Source organism: Raphanus sativus, chromosome 6 (genome assembly GCF_000801105.2).
Source record: "Raphanus sativus cultivar WK10039 chromosome 6, ASM80110v3, whole genome shotgun sequence".
Taxonomy (NCBI): Eukaryota; Viridiplantae; Streptophyta; class Magnoliopsida; order Brassicales; family Brassicaceae; genus Raphanus; species Raphanus sativus.
Window position 1 is genome coordinate 46,066,336 of NC_079516.1, and position 11,714 is coordinate 46,078,049.

The 11,714-nt window shown below is 35.6% G+C and overlaps 2 protein-coding genes across 2 annotated transcripts; both read right to left on the reverse strand.

Moving 5' to 3' along the window:
• Nucleotides 1-164: 164 nt before the first annotated feature.
• LOC108811030 (aspartic proteinase CDR1-like) lies at nucleotides 165-1,364 on the reverse strand. Its single transcript, XM_018583095.2, has one exon. It carries the CDS (start codon nucleotides 1,347-1,349, stop codon nucleotides 165-167), a length of 1,185 nt encoding a protein of 394 aa, XP_018438597.2. The 5' UTR covers nucleotides 1,350-1,364.
• An 855-nt stretch (nucleotides 1,365-2,219) lies between these two features.
• Nucleotides 2,220-4,347, reverse strand: LOC108808663 (vicilin-like seed storage protein At2g28490). Its single transcript, XM_018580777.2, has 5 exons — nucleotides 3,979-4,347; nucleotides 3,707-3,888; nucleotides 3,533-3,607; nucleotides 2,885-3,286; nucleotides 2,220-2,757 (listed from the first exon to the last, which is right to left on the reverse strand). The coding sequence occupies exons 1-5, from the start codon at nucleotides 4,304-4,306 to the stop codon at nucleotides 2,329-2,331; spliced, it is 1,416 nt and encodes a 471-aa protein (XP_018436279.2). The 5' UTR covers nucleotides 4,307-4,347; the 3' UTR covers nucleotides 2,220-2,328.
• Nucleotides 4,348-11,714: the final 7,367 nt, after the last annotated feature.

Consider the following 11,714-nt stretch of genomic DNA (forward strand, 5'->3'; position numbering starts at 1 on the left):
GAGGTTTGCCCAGGGGCCTTGAAATTGTTTGGGCTGGCGATGTACGCGCATGGTTCAGGAAAACTTCATGTGCATGAAAACTGCTAGTAGTTTTAATAAATAGAGTAGTTTTATTAAATAGAGTAAAATACTATAAAAGAGAAACTCTTTTGGTTTGTTTTCTCTTAATACAATGCAGAACAATCGGTGGATTCAAAAGAAACAAGCTCAGAAGAAGAATCATAACCAATCAACAAATTGTTCTGTGCTCTGTTCCCAAAGTATGCATCTTCTGTCGGGCCAACGCACGAAATCGCCAAACAATAGCTATCTCCAGTATTATCATACATATTGTATTTATCCAAAACAAGATCCGCACCACCCGAGAAGTGCATTGTGATCACCGGAAATACATCTATGTCGGCGGTGTTATAGCACAACATCTCCCCTGAAAAAGGTGCTTGCTCCACCTTTACGACGCTATCCACAGCATCCTTCACTTTGTTGCAGAAGCCATCGGGCAAGTAAGTATAAGTGGTTCCAGAGTCTATAATAATGTTCCCTTCTAAGGAGTAAAAGGGTGTCCCCATTGTCTCAACCCGGTTCTCCCCAACGCTTATCGCGTCTAGGTTTAGGTAGTAGAAGTTGGGTTTCTCCATCCTTCTAAACATAGTGGTTGCTACAGTCCCATGTCCTGACACAACACCGTTGCTTCCAAAGTTGATCTTACTAGTTTCTTTGCGAGAAAAACAGTAAGAGAAAAAACCATAGAAGTTCTCGCTCATCTGCGAGATGAGCGACGAAGCTCCCCGATCTAGACCAATAATGCCCGAAGCGGTCGGAGAAGTCAATGAGTTGTTGTGGCCACAACCAATGGTTGTTTGAGCCATCACAAAAGGTTGTCCTGTAGTAGATTGGAACGTGACCGTCTCGGTCGCATATGCTCCCTTAGAATAGCTTTGGTCTGCGTAGTTAGCCTCGTAACGACAAGGGTTGTTAGGGTCCTCGTCGCATTTTTTCTCTTTGTAGGTTGATGATTTTGAAGGGTCGAATATGGGATCTTGCTGGTCGTAGCAGCTAAGACAAGGCAAACATTGTGTCCATACGATGCTACTTGCCGTGTCTATGTGGGCCTCGATCTCGACTGGGGGAGTACCGATTTGTAGCTTCATTAGATACTCGGAGGTTGTAAAGACAGTATTGGCGTAGGGTGATCCTAGCTGATCATCATCGGTTTTAGAGAATCTAGAAGAAGATGAATTAGAGCGACGGTGGATTACGTCGATGGTGAAGCCACCGGGAAGTGATGATGAGGAGGCAGTGGTGGTAAGGAAGAAAGATGTTATGATTTGAAGAGAAAGAAGGATCATTGTGGTTTTAGGAGACATGATCCAATAATAGTTTTGGTTTTGAGACACGATGATAATGTCCTTCATACATGCACATATTTATACATATTGGACGTCTTGTCGTAATTGTTAATAGTCCTGATTTGTCAACTTCGTCTTCCTCTTTTGTTATTTCCATTACGGTCTTGTAACGTGGGAAATTTACTATACTTTTTCTTGTGTTGAATAAATTTACATTTTGCGTTCGGTTTTTTTTTGGGAAGATCACATATCGACCCAAGAAAATTTTTAAGAAAAAGATCAAGAAAAAACTGAAAAAAAATGGAGAAGATTAGTATTTAAACATTTATTTTTAATGTAATATTTCTACATCACTACAAGAAAATATGTATATAGTCACAAATTATTTACGAAAAAAATTGACTGACTATCTTCAAACAAGGTTTAATAGAACAAGATGGGCTGTTGGGCTTATCAGAAGACTCAAATGCAAGTTTATAATATTGATCTCTCAAGTTTTTTAAAAGATCTCTTAAGACCGAAGAAAAACAGTGAACAGGTCACCGTGTACCCATTGTATGCTACATTGCTGGTAACCTGTAGAAATAGCCAATTAGTAGTTTTGGTTTTGAGACACGATGATAATGCCCTTCATGGATACCATGTTGGGCGTTTTTTCATAGTTGTTAATTGTACTGATTTATCAACTTCATTATCTCATTTGTTATTTCCATTACAGTCAACGCGGGAAGTTTACCATTCCCTCCGTTTCTAAATGATGTTTAATGAAGTTTTTGATTTCTAAATAAATGATGTTTAAGAAGTTTCTGATGTTTGAAAATAGATGATTCTTTTCATGTTTTAATAATATTTTCTCTAAATTCAAAGATACATCGTAACTATTTTATTGTTATTTTCAGAAAAAGGAAAACACACCGACATCACACACTCGTATGTCTACTACATACAAAAGACAAGCTTGTCACATTCTCCTTGTTCATCAAGTAAATATGTGATTAGAACCAAAACGCTCTGGTTCACCTTCGTGCGGGGGCGCCGCAGATGCGGTGGGCAGAATAACAGCTTCTCTCTGTGCCTCAATGAACCTCCTCATCGTCCCTTCGTCGACTCCAAATGCCATCGCCAACGACGTAAGATTGAGACTCCTCAGTAGCGAGTTCAACCCAACAAGAAACTGAGGCCGGTTCTTGTAAGCCGATGTTGTGAATCCAACAAACTCAAACGGTGCGACCCGAGATGCTATCTGGCAAAATGCGAAGTAGCGAGGGATCCAGAACACATCGCCTTCAGAGACTCTCATGTTCATAGCAGTTCCATTTGGAAGCACCACCTGAATCTCTCCAGAACCGGACGTAACAATACCGTATTCTGTAGCTGTTGGGTTCATATGTGGAGCCATCATCGATCCCTGAAAAAGGGTTTGGAAATTCCAACGGTTAGTTCCCGTTATAATTGGTTTTATCTGAACCAACTATAGTTTTATATATTACTAATCCAGTATAGTATGGTAATCAACTAAGAGATTAGAACTATACCGCAGTGAGATTCACTAGATAAACGCCTACGCCTGAGTATTTGAGAGGCTCGTAATCATCATAATCAAGAGCTTTACTCCACCCATAGTTGTTTTCGAAATCGTTTTTCCGATCATAGATGTTATAAGAGTCCTCGCACTTGGAAGATCCTGAACCCCGGTTCTTTGTTCCGGTTACATCCAAAATCGAGCTTACTATGTTCTTCCAAGACCACCATGGGTTGTATTCTTGTTCTTGAGAGGTTCCTTGTTTCATCTCTAAAAGTTTCTTAAGATGCTTATGTTTCTCTTCGCCTCTCAACCCCAAGAACTCGGTCCACATTGTGGGAGCATGTTCTGTGATGTGCACAATTGGGCCACGGAATTGACTCGCCATCAGCTGTTGCACCTCGGGTCGAGAAACCTACATAAAGCACAAGACCAATATGAGAATTAAATTGACAGGACTAATATGAGAGTTTCCAACATTAGCTTCTAAATGCATAATAAATCCATATTTTTTTAAAGAACATACAGTATTTTAGTGTTAAAAAAAACAATTATAAAAGATGTAACCACAAACGTAAATGCCGAAATAAAAAGAATTTTTTTATTAAACGCAAGAAAATGATAGAAAATTAATAATCATTTAGGTCGGACTTGTACTAACGTTGAGTGCTGAAGTTAAAGTGTCGGGATCAAAGCCGGCGAGAACAGACGATGGACCTCCACCAATATAGAACGGCTACACAGAAGCAACAAGTTAAGCCATTCATCAAAATTATTTATAAATCAAATGCGACTTCGATTAGCTCGAATTAAATGTGGAAGCTGAGTTAAGTACTTGGAAAGTTTCGAAACCAAGACTCTGCGATGGATCAATGCTGCAAATGACATGAAGGCGCTGGCCACGACCTGTGTTGAGCAGATAAAAGGCAGAACCAGCTGGAATCCAGTAGATGTCACCTCCTTTCAATCTCTTCTCTCCGAACTCGTCTTTGCATATCACTCCAAGTGTTGCTTCACCTGCAAGTAAGCATATATGTTGAGAGAGAGAAACTAATGAATTATAGAGATACAGGGAGATGTGAGGGAGGGAGAGAGAGAGAGAGGGACCTTGACGAATGAAGATGAGGAGGTTAGAGTCAAGATACTGAGGGACAAAGAGGGTTTTGGGTTCCATTGTTAGAAACCCAATGTGCATTGGTTTCTCAATGATCCTTCCTCTTGGAGATATCACAACTCTCATCTCTCCACCTTCTGATTTGATCACTTGTCTCCACTCTTTCATCATGAACCCTTCTCTTTCTCTTTCTCCTCCTCCTCCTCCTCCTCCTCCTCCCTGCTCTTCTTCTCCTTCATACCCATTTGATCTCATCATCATAGCTCCATGGAAGAACACAATCAGAAGTAAAAACGTGAAAATTCTCTTGTTTTTCTCCATTTTCTCACTCTCGCTCTAACTCTTTGATGATCCAGAAATGATTTGCTGTGTTTGTAAGAAGAATGCATGCGAGTATGTGTAATAAGTAGGAGAATGAAGATGACACGTGTGTCACATGCAAACATTTGGAGCATTCGTGTCTATACACGCCTTTTATTAGAGTTTACATTAACGTTTTCTTTCCACCACCTCTCACCTCGTAAACTCGTTTTGGATTCCTTAGCGGATAAATATTTGAGATTGGAGATCAAATAATCATATAATTATCCGACAACGAAATTTGTTACGTGATTATGTTCCAAGTTTGAATAGCTCGCTAGAGAATCTCCAGATCTAGGTGCTGTTCGTTTGCTCACATGGGTGATCCATCTGGATGAAGATGCAAGTTGATGTTCGTTTTGTACATTAAAATGCTATATCCACATGGATCACCCAACTATATTTATGAAAACTCATCTCAAATTCTCATCTAAATGAGGGTGAGTCTTTACGGAGCATCTGGATGAAGGTGAGTCTTCACCAAAAAATTGATAATTTTTTTGTCAAAACAAAAAAAATTCTCGCCAAACCCAAAAATGCAATTTCCCGTCAAAATTGGAAAACACAATTTCTCGTCAAAATCGGAAAAAGATAATTTTTCCAAAACCGGAAAATATAATTTCCCATCAAAATCGTTCGTCAAAATCAGAAAAAGGCAATTTTCCGCCAAAACCGGAAAACACAATTTCTCGCCAAAATCGAAAAACACACACTTTCAAGCCAAAACCGAGAAATCACAATTTCCCGCCAAAACTGAAAAATATAATTTCCCACCAAACCGAGAAACCACAATTGATAGACCCAAAATTGGGAGGATGGCTTTGGCCGGATGTTGGATATGAACCGAGAAGGCGAAGGCACTTCCGGAACTGGGATGGAATGAATGGATCGTCAAGAGGAGCGGAATGACTCTTGATATACCCTCGGTCTAAGGCTAACCACCAAAGAACGGATGTAGTGCGTTGGCTAACCACCAAATAACACACAAAGATGATTGGCTGACCACCAAATCAACAAGCCGGTTCAAACCGATGAACTAGCTAAAGAACTCTCTCTCACTCAGAGAAAAGAAGAACAAAGATAAACTCCAAAATGATCTGATTTTATTAATAGATGAGACTACATATTTATACTACTTGTAGTCAAAGAGAAATATAAAGAAATTATGGAAAACAATGCATAGAAAAGACAACATTGACTAGAAAATTATTAATGAGTCAAATTTGTGGAATTTGATGAAGACTGGTCAAGATTGGTGAAATTGAGGCAGACTGGTCAAAGTGAATCTTCAGACACTGTCCAGATTCATTCTGGTCGTGCTCGTCCACGGTGAGAATGATCGGGATGTACGCCGGACGATCCACACAGCCCGAATTTGCGAGAACTGAAGATCACCTGATTTGTAAATTGCATAACTTCCACATCTGAACTCCGTTTGATCTGATTCTTCGTCGAGGAGTTCTGTAATTGAGTTGAGCACATTCTCCAAGTGATTTCATGCGTAGAATCCTCGTGGTTTGGAAGATATGAGTCAAACAATGAACATATACCATTACTGCTTCCCATGACCAAACCATGCATGTCTGTTTTGCCCGGTGTGCTATCCAAGGGTGCATCAAAACCAACTCCTTTTTTAGTGTCACTTAGCTCATCCAGATCCATAGTAGTGTCACTTATCTCACTCAGTTCATCCAGCTCCAAAGTAATGTCACTATCTGATGGAAAAATCCCGGTTTGATCAAGCTGGTCGACATGATCCCCATCTTGGGCCGTGTCCATGAACCAAAAAGGATGGTGCTTGATTTTGGTTCTATCAACAATTTCCCGCCAAAACCGGAAAACTATCCAAAATCGGAAAACGACATTTTCCGTCAAAACCGGAAAACACACAATTTCCCGCCAAAACCGGAAAAACGTAATTTCCCGCCGAAACCGAAAAACGCAATTTCTCGGCAAAACTAAAAACGTAATTTCCCGTCAAAACTGGAAAACACACAATTTTTCGTCAAAACCGGAAATAAACAATTTCCCGCCAAAACCGTAAAAACGTAATTTCCCGCCAAAACCGAAAAATAAAATTTCTCATGAAAACCCGAAAAACGCAATTTCTGGCCAAAGCCGAGAAAACGCAATGTCCCACCAAGACCGGTAAAACACAATTTCTCACCAAAACTGGAAAACACACTTTTCTCCAAAACCGAGGAAACGCAATTTCTCGCCGAAAAACGTAATTTTCCGGCAAACCAAAAATGCAATTTCCCGTCAAAACTCGAAAAACACAATTTTTCGTCAAAACCGGGAAAATACAATTTCCCGCCAAAAATTTAGAAACAAGTCTATTTTAACTATTTTAGTAACAAGTTCATCTCGATGTAAATTGTAAGTTAAAAAAAGCAAACAAACATAGTTGCATTCAGATGATTCATCTAGATGGATAAACGAACTGCAGAAACGAACAACACCTAGGTGGAGCATCTGAATAAGGCATCTAGATGGACCATCTAGATGCATCTTTCAGATGTACAAACGAACATGGCCCTATATTAAACTTTTATTTCAAAATAAAATTTGAAGTTATTTAGCAAAAAAAAAAAAATTGAAGTAAAATCCTTTTCAAAAGGATTATTTGAAAAAATATTTTATTTTGAAAAGTAAAATAATAAATTTATTTTTGTTATTCTTTTTCACCGTAAATTAAAATATGAAATTTTTTATAACAAATCTTTTTTTTTGCCATCTAAAATCTATACTATTAAAGCAGGATCCTATTTACTTTTTACCTAAACCTGTCCTTTCTTTAATTAACATTACTTATTTCATTAAGGGTAATTAATTAATATTAATAACACATTTTTATTGGGTCATTTTTTGGATCCAGCCCACTGCCCATATCATCTCTTTTGGACCATTTGGGCCGATTAAGAAACTAGATCCAATTCTTATTTTTTTCTCCAAATTCAAATAATTTATTTTCAATCATTATTAATATTTTGTGTAGTGAATAAAAATTAATAACTTAATTATTATGTTTTTTCTTTTTAATATAATTTAAGCATTCATAAAAAATATTTGAATTTTTTAATTGAAAAGTATAAATCTTTATTAAAAGTATATAAATTTTTATTAAAAAATTAACCACATAATAAAATTAATATATCAGAGTTATACCAACTTAGTTCATTAAAAAATAAAGTTTAATTTTCTAAATATAGATACTCATTAGACCTGGACGTTCAGATACCCATTCGGATACAGATCGGTTCTTTCGGATATCGAGTTTTTCAGGTTTTGAAGTTAAACCCCATTCGGGTTTTGAAATTAAACCACATTCGGGTATTATAAAATTTCGGGTCGGGTTCGAGTCGGGTCTTTCCGGATCCGAGTGGGTTCGGTTCTCATGCATAAGAACCTGCAAAATAATCAAATAACCAAAGTATCTGATTCGGTTCAAATTTTTGTATCCAAATTATTCAAAAGTAACCAAAAATATACATTTTATACAGTTTTTGGGTAAACTTTTATCCAAACTATCATATTTTATCCAAATATACTCAAAAGTATCGAAAATAACAACTATAGTTAACTTATAATATCAATTTAAAAATTAAAATAATTATAAATATAATTATAACATATATTTTTAGATATATTTCAGATATCTTCGGATACTCATTTGGTTCTCGATTCGGGTCGGATTCGAGACCAGTTCTTCGGATATAGCAATTTAGAACTCATTCGGATATTTACCCCGGGTCTGATCGGATTCGGGATCCTGATTTTCGGGACGGTTTCGGGTTGGTTCTTCGGGTCCGGATATTGTGTTCTGGCCTATACTCTTTTAAAATGAAACACGATAAAGAAAAATAAAAAAGCTTAAGTCTTTTATAAAAAAACAAATATACAAAAATATGACATCTACTAAATATTTGTCAAGTTAAAAAAAAATAAAGGAAAATAAACCCGTGCTTTGACAGCGCGGATCAAAATCTAGTATATATTTTAAAACAAGAGTAAATTACAAAGACCCAAAACCAGGTCCATATAAACCAAACTACAAGCCCATTTTTATAACAAATCTATGTTTTAAACCTAAGCACTCAAGAACAAAAGTTCTAAAACTATAATTCACAATTTTATTTAATTATTTATTAAATTAAAAAATAAATTAATATTGTTAATGAGATCAATTGTTAATGAGGTCATCTCACCAAAAACCAATTACGGATACATGTGATTAAGGATCTGACTGGTTCAAACGCAGCGATTGCGGTTACGGGGAGTTTGGGTTTCAAGCGTTATATAGTATTTTATATGACTAACATAACGTTTGAAAATTATTGTATTTTCGAGATATTTGTGACTGGTTGATTATGAGATATTGCAGCGATTTAATAATAAATTATCAATATAATCATATTATAACATTATAAAAAAAATTAAAAACATATTATTGTGATAAAATATAATAAATATTGACTAATAATAATATCAAGTTTATTTATTTAATTTTTTAATTAGTTGAAAGTTATAATTTTAATATGATTTTGAAGATTTATATTAAAATTTTTAAAAAAGTATTTTTTTAATATATATATATATATTGTTATATATCCATGTATATTAACTTTACAAAAATTATGATGAATAGCTACTTTAAAGTTTTTATAAAACAAATTACTATATTTTGTTTGTGAATTTAAATTAATATATAAAAATGTGTATATCTTTTTATTTATAATATTTTTATTTTAAATTTTAAAATATTCAGGAAAAATAGTTTAATATTTTTTATCCAGCTGCAACTACCCGCAACCGCAAACGCTATCTGGAACCAGCTTCTGATTTTAAGAAGTTCGGAGTGGTTCGAAACGATTTATAGCGGTTTGTATGATTGTTTTGAAACGCTTTCAACCGCAAAAACTACGTTTGCGGATGGTAAAGGAGAAACCAGTCAAGCCCTAAAAAGGACTGAATCGTTCCAAAGTCTGTAGATTAAGATAGGGCTGGACGTTCGGGTACCCATTCGGGTTTTGGTTTAGTTCATTCGGGTTTCGGGTTTTCGGGGTCAAAGATTTCAGCCCCATTCGAATATTTCTAAATTTCGGTTCGGGTTCGGTTCGGATCTTTGCGGGTTCGGTTCGGGTTCGGATAACCCATTTAAAATGTTTTTAAATTTTCAAAATTCATTATATACTTTAAATTTTCAAAATCTATAAGAAAGATAATATATTACATATAAATTTTCATAACATATATGTCAAAATACCTTAATTTAACATATAAATTGGTTTTCTTTGAATATTTGGATAAAAAATCAATAGATATTTAACTATTTTGGTGTTTTCAGTATACTTTAGCTATTTTAAACATTCACTTTTGACTATTTGCATATATTTTCCGAGTATTTCGGAAAATTTAAAGGTATCTTATATATTTTTAATATTTTTAATATACATTATATGTAAAAACAATGTATATATTTAACTATATAAATTTATTTCGGATACATTCGGGTACCCAAAATATTTCGGTTCGGATCGGGTTCGGTTTCGGTTCTTTAAATACCGAAATTTTGAACCCGTTCGGATATTTAATCAATTTCGGTTCGAGTTCGATGTTACTTTTTCGGATTGGGTTCGGTTCGGTTTTTCGGGTTCGGATTTTTTGCCCAGCCCTAGATTAAGATACATGTTCACTTAGCCATAAGCGAAGCTGTTGCCCATAACCACTTGTTTGACAGGAACTGGCGTGAACATATTCAAGACCTCTCGAATCAGTCATGACCTCTCGAATCAGTCATGAAGTTGATACGAAAAATCTTGAACAAGAACTAAATTTAGACACGAAAGATGTTGAAGATCTTGAAGAATCAAACTCTGAAAACTCTAAAAATTGTGAAGAAGAAAACTAAGTCAAATGCTTTCAAAAGAAAAGTGCAGAACACCTCAAAAACAACTATATACCAAAGTGAAATGACACTCGTCTAAACAAGGTATTTTTATTATATACGATCTGTGCAGGTAAGATGGATCAACATAGTGGTTCCTAGAGCTAGTCCATTCCAGCAACAATTGAGGGTTCAAAACCCATAAATATATGCTTTTGTTTTTGCATCCAGATCGTTTGTTCATGTAATCTTCTTTTTAAAAATCATAAAAAGTTATTTTTGCTTGCATCTAGATCATTGTTAATTGTATCTGGAATCATTGTTAAGTTGTTAGTCGACTATTAAAAAAATCATAGAAAGAGTTTGTAACGCCCCGGGCTTCTATGGTTAATGGATTACCCACGTCCGCTTTCTCGGTCTCTGGATCCCATTCCATATGACGGTTGTGCGTTAATTTTACAAGGTTTAAAATCATTGTTTACAGGCTCTGCAATCACCATCCGATCTTTTTCCATGCTTTGGCCTCACTCGCACGGTATCATGAATCACTTTCCGATAGGTCACCCATCTTTTCAGTACTCCAACCCAAGCACGCTTAACTCTGGAGTTCTAAATAAAAGTGTAATAAAAAAAGTAAATCAATTTAGGTGTCAAAGGTAGCAAAATCAATTTTTAAACATTTTCACATATCATAACTCAGAATATTACAGAGTTGTTTGGTTCTGCTTGCATCCGTTTGTTCTTAGACTGAGTTAAAAAAAATAAAAGAAATCGTAATTGCTCTTTATTAGCAGAGTTCAAATGAAGAGTGATGCTTCATGCATGCTACCAGTCTCTTAAATATATCGTTTCAATCTGGTAAGCTACCAATTTTTAGTGAAAAGAACTAATTAATATCATTACTTGTTTTGTCTTTTATTGTTTTGTTTCTGTGTTATACTTGATTTCCATGTGTTTCATATTTATATATACACGACCGGTTCTGAACAAAGTCTGATGAAACATTTATCTTAATTCTCCAAAATTTTTGCAAAAAATTATATGTATATAAATCTCTAAATTTGTAAAAAAATTTGACCCTCAAATTATTGAATTTTCTATTGACTCGTCTACGATCCCAAAACTTCAGAACCGACCCTCTATATACCATTACTTTAATGACCGGATCTTCTTAAATAAAATCTAATTTGTGTGTGGAAGTCCCTTTGGTCCAGTGGCTTGACTAAGGGTTCAATTGCTTCTACATCCGGAGGTTTGGGGTTAAAACCCCAGAAAATATCAAATTATGCAGATTATGGAGAAACATGTTACATGAGATCTTCAGCTTGGTGTGGGGCGTACCATCGAACATGGATCTCATAGGACGGCTCAGAGTGATGCAGTCAGGCAGGTATTCTCACAGGGTGGTAGAATTGTCGGCTGTAAAATCGTCTTTGTAATATTCTCACCATTGTAATAGCATAATTAATCGATAATAATCGA

Bases quoted from the DNA above. Each gene is read 5' to 3' on its own strand.
- LOC108811030 (XM_018583095.2), bottom strand. From the start codon at position 1,349: ATGATCCTTCTTTCTCTTCAAATCATAACATCTTTCTTCCTTACCACC.
- LOC108808663 (XM_018580777.2), bottom strand. From the start codon at position 4,306: ATGGAGAAAAACAAGAGAATTTTCACGTTTTTACTTCTGATTGTGTTC. The intron at 3,608-3,706 runs GTACTTAACTCA...GCTTCTGTGTAG, and splicing joins TTGGTTTCGAAACTTTCCAA to CCGTTCTATATTGGTGGAGG. The intron at 2,758-2,884 runs GTATAGTTCTAA...ACCCTTTTTCAG, and splicing joins ATCTAGTGAATCTCACTGCG to GGATCGATGATGGCTCCACA.